The 20,892-nt window shown below is 30.5% G+C and overlaps 2 protein-coding genes across 3 annotated transcripts in view; both read left to right on the top strand.

Moving 5' to 3' along the window:
• LOC111640961 (ephrin-B1-like) overlaps positions 1 to 20,764 on the top strand; it is an 86,727-nt gene extending 65,963 nt beyond the window's left edge. The window contains exons 2-6 of the mRNA XM_023387061.1: positions 7,352 to 7,493; positions 8,235 to 8,403; positions 8,481 to 8,585; positions 9,749 to 9,964; positions 20,443 to 20,764. Coding sequence (XP_023242829.1) covers positions 7,352 to 7,493; positions 8,235 to 8,403; positions 8,481 to 8,585; positions 9,749 to 9,964; positions 20,443 to 20,579 — 769 coding nt within the window. The 3' untranslated portion in view covers positions 20,580 to 20,764. The remainder of the gene's footprint in view (positions 1 to 7,351; positions 7,494 to 8,234; positions 8,404 to 8,480; positions 8,586 to 9,748; positions 9,965 to 20,442) is intronic.
• Positions 16,375 to 19,469, top strand: LOC111640947. 2 transcript variants are annotated; one of them, XM_023387050.1, is made up of 2 exons: positions 16,375 to 16,503; positions 18,353 to 19,464. In XM_023387050.1, exons 1-2 carry the CDS (start codon positions 16,482 to 16,484, stop codon positions 19,216 to 19,218), a joined length of 888 nt encoding a protein of 295 aa, XP_023242818.1. In that variant the 5' UTR covers positions 16,375 to 16,481; the 3' UTR covers positions 19,219 to 19,464. The 2 variants fall into 2 exon arrangements, with proteins under 2 accessions (XP_023242818.1, XP_023242809.1); XM_023387041.1 differs by having other exon boundaries at positions 16,387 to 16,503; positions 18,338 to 19,469.
• Positions 20,765 to 20,892: the final 128 nt, after the last annotated feature.

The following is a 20,892-nucleotide window of genomic DNA, read 5'->3' as shown; positions in this document are numbered from 1 at the left end:
TTTCCATCATAACAGTTTGGCACGGTCCATTTTCCTTCAATGACTGAACCATTCTTCTAATCCTGAATTGTAAGGGAATGATGAGGAGAAGTTTAGGGAGGGGGGGAAATGTATTCAGTGAGAATTTCTGTTATGGTGGGTTGCCATCTCTTCCATCTTTCCGCATAGTTCTACTTTCATTATCATAAATCCTATAGAGATATTAGTGATGCCGAATTGATGTTTCGGGTGAACAAAAATCTCATCAAATTTTTCAAACCTCGGTTATAAATTATATACGTTGAAAGTATGCCATATAGTTTGTCAAATTAATGGTTACGCTATTGAGTTAAGTTGATAATAATTTTATGGATATTATTATTATGGCAAGTAATTTTCAATATTTATAAATATTATGCAAATACACTGCTATAAAAGTTAGCATTTGGTCAACAAAATACTTATATTGATCATGTCTTTTTAATCTAAATTATGATATTTACCTTACTGTGTATATTATTTTAGTAGTATCATTCTTAAAGGAGGAAAAACCGCCTTCAAACTTAATAAGTGAATTAATGAAATGCTATGTTTACAAACAATTAAAAAAGAAATAAGATTCTTGTGAAATATCCCTTGTATGCTGATGAAAGAATGTAATCCAGAAGGATTATGAGTATTGATCTTTTCTAGTATTTTAATTCTTTTTTTTTTAAAGGGGAAGGATGTAGAAAACAGAGTGAATTGATTTCCTTTACAATCGAATCATTTTGTAGCTATTTAACCGATGAATAATTTATGACGTTTTCGATAACTTGACGATCGATCCGCGCTTAAAACGATTCATTGAAAACAGGTATTATTGATCGAATTATCTCAATAAGTCAATCGAGTAGTCGATACTTCGGTTGTTTGACTTAGTTATAATACCTTAATGGTGTAATCAATATTAACGTAGTCAAGTAAGATCGAATACTGGAATCTTCCGCTAAGTGTTCCACTTATGGAAACTCGCCTCTTGACTATAATTTGCATAAAATATCAATTTACTTCTAGAATTCTTCACTTTATTTCGTGACTATTTTTTTTTTATTTTTATTTTAGTTATTAATATAAATTAAAAAGTTGATAAAAAGTTTTTGGCATATTTCAACTAACTAGAGACCGATTAATTTCTATGCAACGTCTTAAATCTTTCTGGATCGTGTAATCTAATGTGAAATTACCTCGTTGTTATAACTTTTGCTACTTTTTTTTTATTTTTCCTTTCTAAATATTGGATATTCTTTCTCTAAAAATTTATATTTGACTTAAAATTAAAATTTAATTGATCATTCTTTACTTGTGCTTAAATTTATTGATGATCTTTTCGGAAAATATTGAAAAAATAATAATAAAAATAAAAATAAAACACGTATTGATTATTTGTCAAGAAACTTTAATAATTTTTTTCTTTTTTTATTTAACTCTAAAATAAAAGTAAAATTGATTATTTTTTTTATGTTAACAAATAGCGATTAGATTAAAATTTCAATTATTAAAACAAAAATAATTATAGTAGGAAGTAAAAATGAAGTACAAGTAGACCCCCTTATAACACTGTTGATAATTCCGTTTTATATGAATTCCATGTTGTACGAGTCGCTTAGATTTTACAAATACGTGTATCGGGCTGTGAACGGCACACGTATTTGTAAAATCTAAGTGACTCGTACAACATGGAATTCATATAAAACGGAATTATCAACAGTGTTATAAGGGGTCGACTGGTGTTTCTAACATCAGTCGACCCCCCTATAACACTGTGACTCAAAAGAATTTAATGAACATAAAATACAATATTTGAATGCCTTAATGAATTAAAAATAATCTTAGTTAACCATAGAAAACACTTAACTAATCTTTTATATATTTTTAAGGTAGATTATTTGAACTTACCTGTACGAAAAGTATTGAGAAAATGTGGTTTTTGTACATTCTTCCCCTGCTGTTTTTTAAGAGTTTCGTGTGAGATTTAACAGGGAAGTGGATGAGAATTACCAGAGGGATAAAGTCTGGAGACTGTCTTTCTAAGATAAGATTAGATCTCTCTCGGATTTGTTGACATACAGTTCTTTTACTTTACTCACTTATTTTTGTGATATTATATATATATATATAGAAGCTTGGAGAATCCAACAATGGATCGCTAGCTTCTTTGGCATAATTCGACTCCCGCCTTACGGGATAAATGCAGCACAAGTATTCACGGGAATATGGATATCAATAGCGAAGTTCTTCTAACTTGTTGGCAGTGAGACACTGACGACCTGCCATTTATCAAACATGTTATGGCAAGCAGCTTACATTTACATGAGTAGGAAGATGGAGAGGGGAGTAGGGGAGATCGTTTTTTCCATCATAACAGTTTGGCACGGTCCATTTTCCTTCAATGACTGAACCATTCTTCTAATCCTGAATTGTAAGGGAATGATGAGGAGAAGTTTAGGGAGGGGGGGAAATGTATTCAGTGAGAATTTCTGTTATGGTGGGTTGCCATCTCTTCCATCTTTCCGCATAGTTCTACTTTCATTATCATAAATCCTATAGAGATATTAGTGATGCCGAATTGATGTTTCGGGTGAACAAAAATCTCATCAAATTTTTCAAACCTCGGTTATAAATTATATACGTTGAAAGTATGCCATATAGTTTGTCAAATTAATGGTTACGCTATTGAGTTAAGTTGATAATAATTTTATGGATATTATTATGGCAAGTAATTTTCAATATTTATAAATATTATGCAAATACACTGCTATAAAAGTTAGCATTTGGTCAACAAAATACTTATATTGATCATGTCTTTTTAATCTAAATTATGATATTTACCTTACTGTGTATATTATTTTAGTAGTATCATTCTTAAAGGAGGAAAAACCGCCTTCAAACTTAATAAGTGAATTAATGAAATGCTATCTTTACAAACAATTAAAAAAGAAATAAGATTCTTGTGAAATATCCCTTGTATGCTGATGAAAGAATGTAATCCAGAAGGATTATGAGTATTGATCGTTTCTAGTATTTTAATTCTTTTTTTTTTAAAGGGGAAGGATGTAGAAAACAGAGTGAATTGATTTCCTTTACAATCGAATCATTTTGTAGCTATTTAACCGATGAATAATTTATGACGTTTTCGATAACTTGACGATCGATCCGCGCTTAAAACGATTCATTGAAAACAGGTATTATTGATCGAATTATCTCAATAAGTCAATCGAGTAGTCGATACTTCGGTTGTTTGACTTAGTTATAATACCTTAATGGTGTAATCAATATTAACGTAGTCAAGTAAGATCGAATACTGGAATCTTCCGCTAAGTGTTCCACTTATGGAAACTCGCCTCTTGACTATAATTTGCATAAAATATCAATTTACTTCTAGAATTCTTCACTTTATTTCGTGACTATTTTTTTTTTTATTTTTATTTTAGTTATTANGGTATAATTTGGGGGGACTGATTATTTTAATTCCATTAAACTAGCGAGGCAAAAATATGGAAGAAACTTATTGGCATTGCAATCACGTTCGTCTGAAAGGAGAAACATTGAATTGCTCTGAATGGTAATGTCCCGTTATTTATCGTTCGGCCAGCGTGTAATTTATAATTCAATATGACGTTAAAATGATAAAGTATTTACCAGTTATCTACCAAATCTACTTTATGTTTGAAGAACAGGGAGAATTTTTTCTAGAAATGAAACTTCTCGTTTGATTTGTGAAAATATTCGAATAGAAACTAATCTTTATAAGTGACTTCTCGGTTCAAAATAAAATATTTAAAATCCGTAATATTCTGTTACGAATTTTTTTTTTTTTTTTTTTTTTTGGCAAAAAAAACAAAATATTTGTAAATAAATAATAAATTACAAAAATAGTCAAGCGAATTTGTCGTTTCATTTTTTATTATTATTATTTTTTTTTATATATATACATAATTTTTTTTAAAATGTTGACAGTGGTGTGACGTCAAAAAAAAATCCCTACAAATCCCCCGTTTATTGGAGGTTTGTTAGGATGTGATGTTTTTTTAGTTCCAAACTCGAGGGCCTTTCTTTTTTGTAGAAGTGCTCCTGATAACATCGTGGCACCATCTTTCGTCAGGAAAAGAAACTTTTTATAGTCTTGTGTGAGCTGAGGAAGTGAAATGGTTTTGTTCGTCTTGTGGTTCGTTTGTGGTCGAAAAAAAATAAATAAAATTAAAATAACGATAATATTAATATGTTCTGCTTGTTGTCATCAGAGCGTTAATAAAAAGATGTGTTTTCATTTTTTTTAAATTTTTTGTATAAATACGAAATAAAAGAGAAAAAAACAAGAAAGCAAACAATTTTTTGGTCAAATAATACTGTTTAGTCAATTTGTTTACGTGGAAAAATATTAAAATTTCTTATAAAATATATTTATTGATTTACATGTGAATTATTCATTGTAATTCAAAAAGTAAATAAACGAAAAATTCTTAATACAAATGGTCAATGCTTGTAACAATATAAAAGTAATATTAAATGTTTAAACTTCAAGAATTAAAGACGAAACTAAAAATAAAGGATTCGTTCGAATGATTGGCATAGTGTACAGTACATCTTTTCGTCAATTTGACGTCATTACTTCAGTTTTACAATGAAATAGCTTAAAGAATGACGTCAAATTTACGTAAGGGGCCTTAAATAAAGAAGAAAATTACAGTGAAATATTTAATAATAAAGTTTATTCGACGAACTTTTTGAAATTTAAAACATTAACACGAAACGAATGTAAGTTATTTCGTTATAGGAAGCGTGTTTTATTAATATTATATCAAAATTACCATAAATTTTAATAANATAAATATATATATATATAAAAAACACTGAGAACATCTTGTTTAAAAAAGGGCATTTTGTTCTCTTCTAATAATGATACAATCGTTGTAATGTCTTTTTTGTGACGTCATTATCTTTAAAAAGTACTTAAAGGGGTTTTTTCCCCCTCCCTTTTTTTTATTCCTTCCTTTATTTCGTTCGTTTTGATAAGTTTATCCATTGTATAGACTAAGGTAATTTTTATATTTATATTTTCATGATTTCCTCATTTATTCTACGGAATGTATAATAATAATTTTAAAATTTTACATTAGTCTACAGTAGTAGAAATATTCCATATCAATATTAAATAAGAAAAATAAATTATCGAATAAATATAGTTTCTGTATATACAATTTACGATCAGGCCTGAATTTACCGGTAAAGATTTCGTATAAAATTGGTGTTATTATTAATGTAAATTTATATATTTTGTTTTACATTTTATTTAGTAAGTTTGGCAAGAAAATATTTTAGAATCTTTTGATAAAGTCGGTAACATTACAGCTAACAACAGAGTTGAATGGGAATGAGAATGGTCGAGTAAGTTGTATAGAAGGCTTCTTATTCTTCACACTTAATCATTAAGGAGGCAATTCAGGACGTTCTCTTGCCTTCTAGGATCCGTTAAATCATAACTAACTTCCGATTTGCTGCCGACTTGTCTGCTACTCCGGAAACTGTAGTCGTTGAGTGGACAAGAACTGAAAGACAATGTCCCATAAGTGGTTTTATTATTCTCTATGAAGGATCTTACCTGAGAATTTTTGACACTTATCACAACGTTTAAAAATTTATCTTTTCGATGCATTAAGCAATAAATTTTAACATAGTTTTTTCTTTTTTTTAAATAATTGGTTTTTATAAAGATCGTAATAATAATATTTTATCGGAACAATATAATAATTTGATCATTTACAGCAAAAAAAAAAGAAAAAAACCTTTATTATTTGGTGCTAAACACTATTATGTACGAGTGTAGATCGATAAGATAGACTAATTGCCATCATTTACCCCTACGCACTCTGCAGATAACATCATCTAACTAACCCCATAGCTATTAAGCTAAGATATAGAGTGGAGAGAATTTATTTTCTCACCTCAAAGTGAATTATCTACGTTAGTATAAGACTAATTAAAGTTAATAGGAAAACAAAAAGTTTCTACATCAACATTATCCCCTTAAAACACTAAAATTAATCACTTAACTATCATTCTTAAATGTTTAAACCCGAATTAGAAGTATCGAGTTACATATTGATTGAGATCTCTAGAGATTGAGATTTATTATCCCTTTAGAAGGTAATCGAGTTAAGAAGAGATGTGATCACGTTCATGAAACGAGCTAGGCATTTTTTTTTTATACAAATTTCCTTTTCTATATAACATTTTAACATACGCTATTAAATTTAAAATAATAGAGAGATTGCGGCCGAAGTTTTCATGTGTAAAACGTGAACGTCGAACGTCGAGCGCCGCTTACTTAAGCGGCGCTCGACGTTCGACGTTCACGTTTTATGCATGAAAACTTCGGCCTTAATTTCTCTTAATATATTTGTAAAAGTCAATGTTAATAATTTATAAGTATTGTTAATAATTATTATACCAGGAAACTTTTCCAATATATTCTTTTTAAACGAATGAGATAAACATCTACCCGCCCTATTTCATATTTAAAACATCTGTTGATCCTCCCATTAACAGATACAATAATTTATCTCTATTGTAAAAAAAAAAAAAAAACAACAACTCTTCTTTTAGCTCTCTTTATTCTCGATTGTTCTGTTTTATAACCTTCATCCCTTTATTAAATGGCGTTTAAAATTCAAGAAGGGTAGAGAGATATTTATTACTTAATATCTCCTTCAAAAAAAAAATTACCGAATAAACTAAAATATAAATGATCCTTTTAAGTTAAACGGACATCAAATTATTGGTATCTACGGAATATTTATAAAGAATTCGACAATAAAAAGCATTAAATATACTTTTTTTTTTTAATTAAAAAAAATGAAGGGCAGAGAGAAAGAGAAAACGAAAGTGAAGTTTATAGCCTGGAACAGCCCGACTTATCATTTAGTACCTGATTGAAAAATGGCTACTAGATATGGCGTCCTGGTTCCGCTCCGTTGATCACACAAGCTCCCTCTGGTGTCTGATAGGGAAGTCATTTCCGTGCCGTAGGGACGACTCAACGATATCTACACCAACACCAAAAGAAATGCTCCTTTTCCTTGCATTTTTTTTTTTTATAGTTCAAAAAAGTACCAACAGAGTTAAATTAGTTTGCGTTTATTTGAGTAGGCATGTTTGGATTTAATAAGGCGTAGAAGATTTTATGTCGGAAATTCTCCTTTCAGAATATTATACCGATATCAACACTATAAATCTTTCTCCCCGGAGAATTAAATATTTATGTTTTCTTATAGAAAATAAAAGATTTAATAATATTTTTTTTTATTAATTATTTATTTATATTTCTTTTTAGATTTCGGATTGACAATACGGATCATATTATTGATGTTAACAAAGGTAATATACCTTTTGAATATGATCAGGTGAATATCATCTGTCCAGTCTATACACCTGGCACAAAAGAGGAAGAGGTAGAAAGATACATAATTTATAATGTAAGTTTATTTAAATTCTATTATAAACTTCAATATTCTGAATTGATTTGCTGATTTATTAGCTAACAAATTCGGTATATTTGTTTTAAAAAAAAACATATTCTTTATGTTTAATTATTTACAAGGAATGAAGTTTGTTAGATGATTCACTATCAAGTTTAAAAAGGTGATTGACGAGTGTATTTTTAAATATGAATCATAGGAAAATATATAAAATGAATAAACGATTATGTTAATATTAAAAAGTAAAAAAATGAAATTATTGACATTTTTCGTGTCACAATCGTGGAAAGATCTAATTTAATCTCACGTCACTTCAATTATTAGAAAGAAATTTGAAGAGTTTATCTGTAGATGCCATGCTTCTTAATTTACTGATTGTACAATGATTTCAGTCATATAAAATAGCAAATGATCGTGGTCCTTTTATTTTTTTTTTGTCGACTGTATCCAAATTTCGTTAAACGGCTGGATGAATTCTGCTTTCGTCTTGTATTTCTTCTTTTAATTGGCAGAAAAAATAACGTCTGTTACAAAAATGCTTCCATTGTTTCTTAAAAATAGAGGCCTCATGTAGACGGTATGCAATTCTATTTCTATATCAGATTTCGCTTAAATCAACTTAACTTATCAAAAGAGGTATACATCGTTTCTATAAGTATAAATCTCTAAACAAACTAAAAATAGACTAATTTGTAAAGTAGCAAATAAGGATTGAAAATCTTTTATTGTATTAATCAGGTGTCCAAAGAAGAGTATGATTCTTGTCGTATCACTAAGCCTCATCCCCGGATCATAGCTGTCTGTGATAAACCTCATCAAGTGATGTATTTTACTATCACTTTTCGCTCATTTACACCTCAACCTGGTGGTCTGGAGTTTAGGCCCGGACAGGATTATTACTTCATCTGTGAGTCAAGAAAATAATTCCTATTACAATATATATATAAAGTAATTGGAGATTAATAAATAAATATATATTTTTAGCAACATCCGATGGAGGAAAAGATGGTCTTTATCATAGAATTGGAGGTAGATGTGCTACACACAATATGAAAGTAATTTTTAAAGTATGCTGCTGTCCTTCAAAAGGTAAGATTTTAGAATACAAATTTATAATCTACTTTTTTGCAGATTCAATAGGTTAATTATATTTTTAATATCATATAACTATGCTAGATAGAATTTACTATAAGATTATTTACAAAACTGTGACGTCAATATTGTTTTTCAAGCGTCACAAGAATATATATTGTGAGGTAACAACATAAATTCAACGTCGTCTTCCATATTCATCTACTTTAAGCAATAAAATATAAATAAACTTTGTGATGTGGCTAAACCAATGGAAATTACATTTATCCAGTTGAAGGATCTTGAACCTATTCCATTTATTCCCTAAGACTACAGCATTCCATGTTCATCTGTCAGATCTCATTAACTTGGACGTTCTGCTGGAGTGGCTCTCTCCAGGGACTGGTTAGGAGCTACTAACAGTTGTGGAGGTGATTGACTGTAGACCTTCCAGGAACAGAAAACTTGGAACATGTATAAATTTATGTCTTCTACAGACAATATTTTAATGTAACTTATTTATATTTACTCGGAAAATGTTCATTATTAAAGTGTTGTTTAATAATTGCCAGTATTTAAATACCTTAAGGTTATTAAACATGAAAACGTGTTAGTATTTTGAAGGACCTAAAGCGTTAAATTATAATTTAATACGTCAAGGACTTTTTTAATGGCATTAGTTTGTAAGAATCCTTGAAGGAAACAATGCTGAAATACTAAAACTTAGAATGGATATTTCGTGACTAAAAACCGTAAAAAATTTAGGCTTGTCCTATTATAATAAACTGATTATTATTAAAATTTTAAGAACAAAAAAGTTCGACAATTATCACTCTATTAATAACAGTTGAAGATATTTGGAAAAATCTACTCTTAGTTTACATTTAATGTACAAGTAGACCCCCCTATAACACTGTAGATAATTCCGTTTTATATGAATTCAATGTTGTACGAGTCACTTAGATTTTACAAATACGTGTGCCGGGCTGTAAACGGCTCACGTATTTGTAAAATCTAAGTGACTCGTACAACATTGAATTCATATAAAACGGAATTATCTACAGTGTTATAGGGGGTGTACTGTACTTGTTTGAATGTAGATTTCTACTATATTTGAAATGAAAACGATTTTAAGATCCATATTTAGGTATTATTATAATACTTTTTCGTATTGATTTCAGGCACAGCTGTGACTTCAACCACTAAAATTACCACAGCCAGTACCACAACTACTACACGTGCAACCATCGCATCTACCACAACAACAACCCAAGTAATGTCCGTAAGCACTCCAAGTTGGCTCCGACCTCTAATGCCCAGCAACAGACCTACAATCTCTGTTAAACAGTACGAATATGAAGTGCCAAGAGATGTTAAACAAAAATCGAAAAAGACAGGTTAATCTTTTAAATATTGTAATTATACAGTCGACTCCCCCCTATAACACTTGTTGATTATTCCGTTTTATATGAATTCCATGTTGTACGAGTCACTTAGATTTTACAAATACGTGTGCCGGGCTGTGAACGGCTTACGTATTTGTAAAATCTAAGTGACTCGTACAACATGGANTTTTTAGTAATTTAATTTAAATGTGTAATTTTAGTAACAATATCTTAAAAATCTGCGATAGAAATCATTTTATATAATAAAGACAATGCATTTCAATATCCTTTATACATTCATAATTGGCATATATTTTGATTTTAAAAGGAAAAGATTGATCTGTTTCACGTTGAATCGCATAAGCAATTACACGGCATTCATTAAAAATTGTACAAACAATTACATTATTCAGATTTAAATATTTATTCTTTGTTTGCATTTCGCTGTCAATATTGTTAAATGTTAGCCTATGATAATAATGTACTTAAGTATTTTCGGTAATAAATTATCAATGTGTATGTTTTCCTTGTCGAATTTAAAGGAAATTTAAAGGAAAATATGACTTATGATTATTTTTTTATAATTTACATTTGAAATTTCCTGTAATTTACTCTTTGGAGCCATGAGTACTTATTGAATTTATGAAAATTTAAGGCTATAAAAATGAAAAATTAAGTTATTTTCGGAAGAAAGCTTTTTACTTGATTTCATATTTTAAATTATCTAGAATGGACTTCAACTTATTAAGTCAGTATTGTTAAAAAAAATTCATTTAATAATTTAATTTTTTTAATTATTTTAACACAAATAAAGTTTCCGTTTTAATTATAAATGGATTTATATAAAAAGTAGATTATTTTTTTTAGAATTTCACTATATTAAAAATTTTTTATTCGAAATTTCAATTCAAAATCACATTTTAATTAATTGTCATTCAGATTGAACTCCATTAACATATATTTTCTTAAAATAAAGAGGGTTGGAAGTTGATATATGATATTTCACCTTTTGTTCTTATCGCAATATTCGTCGTTAACAAAAAAATACCACTTAAGAGTAAATGTAGTTTGATAGCACTTTGAGCAGTCTTAATTACAGAAACAGAGAAATAAATCAAGAGTCAAATGGGGAAGAAACTTTTTTTAGAGCTTTGTTCTACTTTACCTATATCTTTTATGATACCAGGCTTATAGGAAATTTTCCTATACATTTAATGGTTCGATTTAATGTTATTTAATCGCACAAGAATTTATAAATTACAATTCGAATCTTAAGAATGAATTTTAAGATTTCTCATTTATTATAATTACTTTTTGTACAATAAAATTTCAGAAGTGTACTTAAATCACTTATAATAATAGTTATAGAAAGATCTTAAATATTTAAAACAGTAATAATTATGTACTTTAAATAGAAAATTTTTTAATTTGAATTATAATTATTAAATAAAAACATTACTAAATAACCAGCTTAAGCTTTATTTGCCATTATTTAAAAGTATCTATTTTAAGAACCTACTGGAAGAGTAACGATTCTTTAATAATACAACCGCGTTATTGAGGTAATAACTCGATACTCTTTCCGGGGTCAAGAAATGCCATTGATATTCTTCGAACACTGCATCTTAGTTTATCCAGCGCATATATATTCGACATAGCAGAAAAACAAGATAGGTCTACAGAGAAAAAGCTGCCGGCGGCTTTTAATCTATAAACAGATATTGCGAGATAGTTTACTAAAATAATCGGTAAAAAAAAATTCCACAAGAAATATTCTATAAGAAGCTTGTTATAATAATAATAAAGAATGTCTACTAAAAAATGCAACAACTTTTTTGTATTTTTAAACATGATATTAACGATTATTTCTGTTATTTTAATGAGGATCATTTAAAAAACTACGATCTTAGCAACCTTCAATAATACCAATTCAAAAGAATCGGCAATGTTTGTTTTATGACATATATCAGGCGAGCATTTAGAAGTTCCCCGGAGCTTCTATTGAAGGTATAATTTGGGGGGACTGATTATTTTAATTCCATTAAACTAGCGAGGCAAAAATATGGAAGAAACTTATTGGCATTGCAATCACGTTCGTCTGAAAGGAGAAACATTGAATTGCTCTGAATGGTAATGTCCCGTTATTTATCGTTCGGCCAGCGTGTAATTTATAATTCAATATGACGTTAAAATGATAAAGTATTTACCAGTTATCTACCAAATCTACTTTATGTTTGAAGAACAGGGAGAATTTTTTCTAGAAATGAAACTTCTCGTTTGATTTGTGAAAATATTCGAATAGAAACTAATCTTTATAAGTGACTTCTCGGTTCAAAATAAAATATTTAAAATCCGTAATATTCTGTTACGAATTTTTTTTTTTTTTTTTTTTTTTGGCAAAAAAAACAAAATATTTGTAAATAAATAATAAATTACAAAAATAGTCAAGCGAATTTGTCGTTTCATTTTTTATTATTATTATTTTTTTTTATATATATACATAATTTTTTTTAAAATGTTGACAGTGGTGTGACGTCAAAAAAAAATCCCTACAAATCCCCCGTTTATTGGAGGTTTGTTAGGATGTGATGTTTTTTTAGTTCCAAACTCGAGGGCCTTTCTTTTTTGTAGAAGTGCTCCTGATAACATCGTGGCACCATCTTTCGTCAGGAAAAGAAACTTTTTATAGTCTTGTGTGAGCTGAGGAAGTGAAATGGTTTTGTTCGTCTTGTGGTTCGTTTGTGGTCGAAAAAAAATAAATAAAATTAAAATAACGATAATATTAATATGTTCTGCTTGTTGTCATCAGAGCGTTAATAAAAAGATGTGTTTTCATTTTTTTTTTAAATTTTTTGTATAAATACGAAATAAAAGAGAAAAAAACAAGAAAGCAAACAATTTTTTGGTCAAATAATACTGTTTAGTCAATTTGTTTACGTGGAAAAATATTAAAATTTCTTATAAAATATATTTATTGATTTACATGTGAATTATTCATTGTAATTCAAAAAGTAAATAAACGAAAAATTCTTAATACAAATGGTCAATGCTTGTAACAATATAAAAGTAATATTAAATGTTTAAACTTCAAGAATTAAAGACGAAACTAAAAATAAAGGATTCGTTCGAATGATTGGCATAGTGTACAGTACATCTTTTCGTCAATTTGACGTCATTACTTCAGTTTTACAATGAAATAGCTTAAAGAATGACGTCAAATTTACGTAAGGGGCCTTAAATAAAGAAGAAAATTACAGTGAAATATTTAATAATAAAGTTTATTCGACGAACTTTTTGAAATTTAAAACATTAACACGAAACGAATGTAAGTTATTTCGTTATAGGAAGCGTGTTTTATTAATATTATATCAAAATTACCATAAATTTTAATAATAATTTCACTTATTAACTTTTTAAGCAATAATTAAATATTCTGTTGTTTGAATTATTATAAACTTAAAGATGTCGATAAATATCTTCATGTTAATTTTAATGATTGATCGTATTTCAAAATTAATTATATAAATTATCTTAAATCTATTGAATTAAGATAAACTTAATCGCAAATTAAATGCTTCAATATGCTTATTTACCAATATTCGTGATAACTTATCAACTTTGAAAGTTGACAAGATACAAAATAATGTTTAATAAATTTAAATTTATACAATAATTTATTTAACTTATTATCAGAGCATAAAAGAGTGTACTTTTATGCGTGGGCATGCTGTTATAACGGGGTAAAATTGGCATATACTGTATAAAACTGGTATATCGCATGGAAGTGGGCAACCCGCATCAGTTGTGTTGAGTAATCATTGTTGTCCCGTATTGTGCGTATCCAAACACAATACAAGTCGACCCCCCTATAACACTGTTGATTTTTCTGTTTTATAGGAATTCCATGTTGTACGAGTCACTTAGATTTTACAAATAAGTGTGCCGGGCTGTGAACAGCTCATGTATTTGTAAAATCTAAGTGACTCGTACAACATGAAATTCATATAAAACGGAAGAATCAACAGTGTTATAGGGGGTCGACTTGTACAGGAACTGAGGGACAACTCAGCCACGCAATCGCCGGTATCGATGACTTGTGTTTCTAAACATGGTTTGATGCTCGCAGCTATGTATAAAAATGAGACAGGTGACCACTTTTAATATCTATGACTACGATACTAACAGTTGGCTTCTGTTTTTATTACTGTATTATTATGTTTCCTCTTACTATCGCTTTCTATAATTATTAGTACAAATTGCACATTATATTCTTTTCTGAATCATCTAGTAATGTTCGGCAATAGCACTTTATGAAGTTCTATAAAAGTACGAATTAAAAATCATATAATAAATTATATGAATGGCATCAATTAACTTTTTACAAATTTGTTTATTATAATGTGAAATAAGCTTATTTACATAAAATAATCGTGACATTCCTTACCGATAAATTTTATAAGATTTATCTTCTATTGAGAAATTTAAGTGTGTGGCAAGCTTTGCTTTGCACACGGGGATTTTGGGGGTTTAAATTTTTAAAATATTTTACAATTGATAAATTATTTGAATTAAATTATATCTGAATTTTTCATTATTTTTGGATAGTAATGTAATCGATTACGCGTAACATTCGGTGAAGAGAAAATAAAAAAAATAAATCAAGATGGCGCATAGGCGTGAGAAGCAGAACACACTGAAGAGAAGCGATCCCAATTAGTATTTGATTTAATTTTGTTTTTTGGGGACATTCGGTCGAAATCCATGACCAAAAGTGGTTCCTTTTCTTTGCTTCGTTTAAAACTAATCTTCGGAAAGTCAAGTTTCATGAGGATTGTAATGAACGACCAGGTACCTACGGTATGTACGGTCCTGTAATAAACTTCCTGTTAATAAAATGGCTTCAATCGACTGCGATGGTTCTACTAAGCCGTATAGAACAATTGAAAGAACAGAACTAAATCATATGGTTATTAAAAGTAAGTGCAGTTTTGAAAGGAAGATAGTTGTTTACTAAGGTTATAGAGATGAACCTCCATCAAAAATGCCAGAAGGTACCAAGACCAAGGATTATGTAATATGGGAGAAAAAACAACGACGAAACTTTCTCGGTTTTGATAGTAACATTAAGTGATGAAATAACTGGACAGTTTATTTTTGAGATGCCAATTGTAGACCCATAAATTCCCACCATCGTCCGTTGTCCGTCTGTCTTTGCTTAATCTTGAGAACGGAGTTAGATGGATGAAATCTGAGACCAGATATGGAAACCTTAGGGCAAAAGATCTCGATTAACTTCTATATGAACTTCTGATGCAAACCGAAAGTCACGTTATTTCAATTAAAAACTCTTCTCCTAAAAGCAGTTATAGAATAGCAGTTAATAGAAGACCGACACGACTCTATTAACTGTCGTGGGTGTTTGCAGCCAAGAAATAAGTGGAAAGACGTTGTTATTTAAGACGCCAAAGTTCGTGTAATTAGCCACACAAACCACAAACGGAAGGAAACAGGAAAGCATGGCATAGCTTCTGACTGCAAATATGTAAGCATTTCAGTAAAACTTGAATCTCAAATCATCAAGGATTGTAAAAGTATCAGTAAAGATCAAGAGGCAGTTCAAATTTGTAACACATATTTTGGGCCATACAAAAATATTCTTAATTAGAAGCACCAGGAAGTGGATCAATGGGTTGACACTGCCACAAGCCTACAAAGATCCAAGTTTCTTTTCTGGTATAGACCAGTCAGTTCGGCCGGATGGTCGAGCGGTCAAGGTGGCAGCTTACCCGGGTTCGAATCCGAACGGGTCGAAAAATCCCCAGGAATTTTTCGGGGTGTGGTCCGTTCAGATATGTTGGCCCCGTCCCTCACCACCCGGCAGCTCCATTGTGGGCCTGGCCGAACCCATAATGGGCTTGCAAAAAGAGGCCCTCTTAGTGCCCACAGGGCGGAAAGAGTTAAAAACAGTCAGTTCACAAGTTTAAGTCAACAAGAAACTTGTGGACTGACTGAAGCTGTCAGCCTTCCTATAGAAGGCAGAGAATAAGAAGTTCTACGAGTCTGTCAAGTGTTGCAGGTAATAAACAATATGTAGATATTGAAGAGGAGGACAACAACAGTGGCTGCGAGAACTCGGAAATGACACATACAAACTTTTTCATACAAAAATAACTATGGGAATAAAGTTTCTGAGAAAAACAACATACGTCGGTTACCAAAAATTTAATTTATCTCGGGTCCTATCAAAGGCAATATTCTGGCAATATAACAAAACGTTCAGAATACTTCACTGTTTTAGCAAATGGGAGCGAAAGATGTCCATGTGCAATGAAATTTAATAGAAATGGTTTTTTCAATTTCTTCAACATGCTGTTTTTGCAAAAACGGCATCAATTATTAATAAATTACATAACAATGAATGATAAAAGTTTTGTTCCCTTTGTCATTTACCATTCTTGTTCTGAAGATTTCCAGAATTGAGCTAAATTCAAAAATATTTATTAAGCATTTAAAAAAAATTCTCAGCATTATGGAAAACAAAGAAACGAAAGGTATGCGATATTTTTTTTTTATAAATTAATATATCAATATAGTACAATAGTCTATTAACAACTAGATTTGAGACAAATTGTAATAAATACATAATATATTTAACTGTAATATAAAAAGCTTAGGTATTACGAAGCAAAAACGGTTTATTGTTTACAATAAACATCACGAAATAGAAAATATCTCATAAAAAATTGTTAATTTTAAACGTTAATAGGAGAAAATGTCATCTTTTAAGTTTAAGCATTGATATCAGTTGAACAGTATTAAGAATAAGCCTATGAATCATACTGTAATACTTTTAGTTATTTTAGAATAATACTGAGGATACATCTGTAACTTTTAGATAGATTCAAATCAAAGGAGTGTTCTGTGTTAGTCGCAGACAAAATGGAGATAAAAAATATTAATTGCCTCGCTAAGAAACATCAATTGATTATAAACAATCTAGTATTAAAAATCAAGGGATTACGAAGACGGATTCAGAGTACCCAGTCTGAGAACAATTCGGTACAGGCTTGTTTTTTAAATAAATGAGATGATTTAAATTTCCTTGGGAGACTATTCTCCTGTGATCTAAATTTGAATTTAGTTACACAGAAAAAAATATTTTTTTAAAGTGTAAAAAATGTTTGTGTTTGAAGTGTCACTCGTGTTTCTTTAGTTTATTGTTGAGCCTACTAGTGACCGAGTGAATAAACTACTAAACACTGGTAGTTGGTTGCGGGTTCGCACCCTACTAACGAGCTGGCCACGTGGAGTTTTCCGGGTTTTATTTACATGTTTAACATTTAAATAGGAGCCAGTTTCCTAAAAAAAAGTGCATCCTCTTTGGCAGATCGCCCGTGTGTTGCGTTGCATTATCTCATCAATCCAAAATAATCCAACCTTTCTTTATTGTTGGCTGATTTCTTTCGTTTCTGTTTTCATGTGATCTATTTCATATTTCTAATGTTTGTTTTGAGAAGTTTATAATACATGCCTTTTGTTATATACTATTAATTTTGTATTTCATTTGTTCACAGCTGTAATAGTTATTTGCGCTCGATGTTGCATAGGCTTGCTTATCTCATACAGGATTTTCCAAAAAATGTATACACACATTAATTAAGAAAATACCATAGAAGTTATAAATAATTTTAATTTAATAATTCTACAATTTAGATTCTAATTTCATTTTATAATCAAAATGTGTATATTTTTTTAGCATACTCTGTATACTAAATTCAAGCTATAATTCAAAACTTCTAGTATATACAGGGTGGGAAAGAAAGTCATTTAACACTCCTGCTACACAGGGGCGGACTAAGGCCTAGGCAACCTAGGCACGTGCCTAGGGCCCGTAATTTTTGGGCCCCAAAAATTAGGTTTTTAATTTTTTAATTTTAAAAATAGACCCGGAATTACAATGTTGCCTAGGGCCCGCTTTAGCCTTAGTCCGTCTCTGCTGCTACAGAATATAGAATGTACCCAAAGTTAATACGCTCATGTCAGGAACACATTAGACCAAGAGGGAAACAGATTGATGTGTGTTACAAGAACGGTCGCCATCTTGATGGCGGCCATATTGAATGCAACTCCGAAACTGTAAATGAGAAGGGGGTCATGTAACACATCATTTAAGGTCAGAATTTCACTAGGAATTGATGATTAAAAGATTTTATTGGCCTACCTCGAACGGTTACATAGTTATGCACGTTATATGATGTTCTCAATATACATTCTTTGGGTACATTCTATATGTAGCAGAGGTATTAAGTGATTTTCTTTCCGACCCTGTATATCAGAACACGATAAATCGGCAATGCCAATTTAATATAAAATTATGAAATTAAGAATTTTTTGTTTTAGATTTGGATGAAGGGAATATTCAAGAAATGTTCAAATCAAATCAAAATTTATACCATAAAACTCGTTCTTTATACAGGAAACTTGTCCACAATCTATTTAATTCGGGTAAAGTAAGCGTAGTACATAAAAATGCAAATTTAATAGAAGAAACTTATCATCAAAAAGAAATACCCGATGGAACAACTATCGAGAAAGTAGTTAATATAATAAAGGAAAGTGATTTTGAAGATAAAGCGCAAGTATCTTTCTATGATATAGAAGAAAAAAGAGATAATCTTATACCGTTATACGGTGTAGAGAATATCTTTGTTCAATGTAAACAATGTGGCGAAATATTCTGTGATGCTAGGGAACTGTTTAGTCAAAACAGAACTAGAGTTAAAGTAAAATTTGATGGTAGAGAGATATACAGACATTTATGCAAATTTTGTAATGAAATATTCGACAGAAAACTGAAAACGGAAAAACATATGCTACAACACATAATTGCCAAACAAATTAAGTGCAAAAAGTGTTCTTTAGAAAAGATACCAGAAGAGGTTGTCGTCAAGAAACAACCGATTTGCATGAATTCCAAGATTCCCGCTCCATCTTTAATAGCTGTTCATTGTGAAAAATGCAGGCAATTGTTTTGTCGAGGAGACGAAATTATCGAAAAATATATTACATACAAAGTTTTTAGAGACATCGATCCCGAAAATATTAAAGAGATTACGATTGGTTGGAAGTGTGGAATTTGTGACGCATTTTTACGTCATATAAAAGGAAGAAGTCAATTAGACGTGCATGAACATTTATGGATGCACATGATAAATGAAGACATAACCTGTGATAAATGCATTAATATAAACATAAATCAAAAGTAATTGTAACAAATAAATAAAATATTAAATTATCAAAGAACATTGTACAATTTTTTACTCGTCAATATCTTTGTTTATCAACTCTCTCCCTCTTGTGGACACTAACAGGGCCTTTTAGCAACCCCATTAAAGATTCAGCTAGGCCCTTAATGTGGCCGATGGCGGGGTTAGGTACAGTATGCCTCATCAAACTGATTGGATTGTTTACGTGGTTCGATTTACAAACAGAAAAAACATAATTTTTATTTATACATGGTTCAATAAGCAACTGAAGCCGGTTTCTCGGTTTAAATTACACAAAAAGTAGCGGGCATTTGGAAACCAGGCCACATTGTGCAGATCTTGACAGAGATTTCAAAACCACCTATGGGCAAACGTGGTGCAACTAGGCAATTCAAATAAATATGGAATGATAGTACAGTCGACCCCCTATAACACTGTTGATAATTCACTGTTGATATTTTACAAATACGTGAGCCGGGCTGTGAACGGCTCACGTATTTGTAAAATATAAGTGACTCGTACAACATGGAATTCATATAAAACGGCATTATCAACAGTGTTATAGGGGGGTCGACTTGTACGTATATTTCATCTATCATAATGCATATTATAAAAAATGTTGCACAGAAAATTTCAATACTTTTAAATACGAATTCAAATGTCACGTATCTTTGATCAATATTTGCGATATACCCACTTTAATTTTAAATTACGCGATTTCAGAATATCGTATTATTTTTTAATCTTTCGGCCCTGAAGACCTAAGAACAGTGGTAGATTAACCACTAGTCTGAGTAGATGCGCCCACCAGTGGCCAAGCGGTCTTCGTACCCTAAAACACTGGGAGTTCGGTCGTGGGCTCGCACCTCGCTCGGACGGGTTGGCCACGTGAAGTTTTCAGGTTTTCTCCACGTCTGTAAAGTCTAAATAGAAGCCAGTTTCCCTTAAAAAGACCTCCTGGAAGGCATCATCCCTGGGCAGATCCCCCAAGTGTTGCGTTGCCATAACTTAAACAACAACTGAGTAGATGCCTATGGGTCCGGAGGAGGCCATCGTATGATATACAGTAGTTCAAAAAGTATAGTATTTTAATAATAAATAAATAATTAATTATATATATAATTTTACTAAAACAATTACATAAATNATAGGGGGAGGTCGACTGTATTGATATTAATATATTCATAAGTAAATTACTAAAGATTTAATCTTTTATATTTTCAGAAGACAGAGATAAATTACCGAACGAAACACGAGCGAAAAATGAAGAATTAGTGACAGGAAATTCGACAAAAGCAATTTCTTGCCCAGGATGGACAACGCTGGTCATTCTTTTACTTTTAACTCACGCTGCAAGGTGAAAGTGGTTGTTGTGTATAAGAAAAAATAAATAAATATGTACTATAGTGTCCTATAAAATATGATAGACATTGCTGCTGCTGCTGGACCAGTAATAAAATCCACCAAAAAAAAAAAATCGTCATTTTGACGTCATCTGAAAGGAGGAAATCCGCAGCTCCAAAACGCCAATATATATATAAATAAATATATATAGGCGTCCTGGTTCCGCTCCGTTGATCACACAAGCTCCCTCTGGTGTCTGATAGGGAAGTCATTTCCGTGCCGTAGGGACGACTCAACGATATCTACACCAACACCAAAAGAAATGCTCCT

The sequence above is a fragment of the Centruroides sculpturatus genome, unplaced genomic scaffold (assembly GCF_000671375.1).
Source record: "Centruroides sculpturatus isolate CEXI.00-Female unplaced genomic scaffold, Cexi_2.0 scaffold163, whole genome shotgun sequence".
NCBI lineage: Eukaryota > Metazoa > Arthropoda > Arachnida > Scorpiones > Buthidae > Centruroides > Centruroides sculpturatus.
This window is presented reverse-complemented; position numbering and strand designations above follow the sequence as displayed.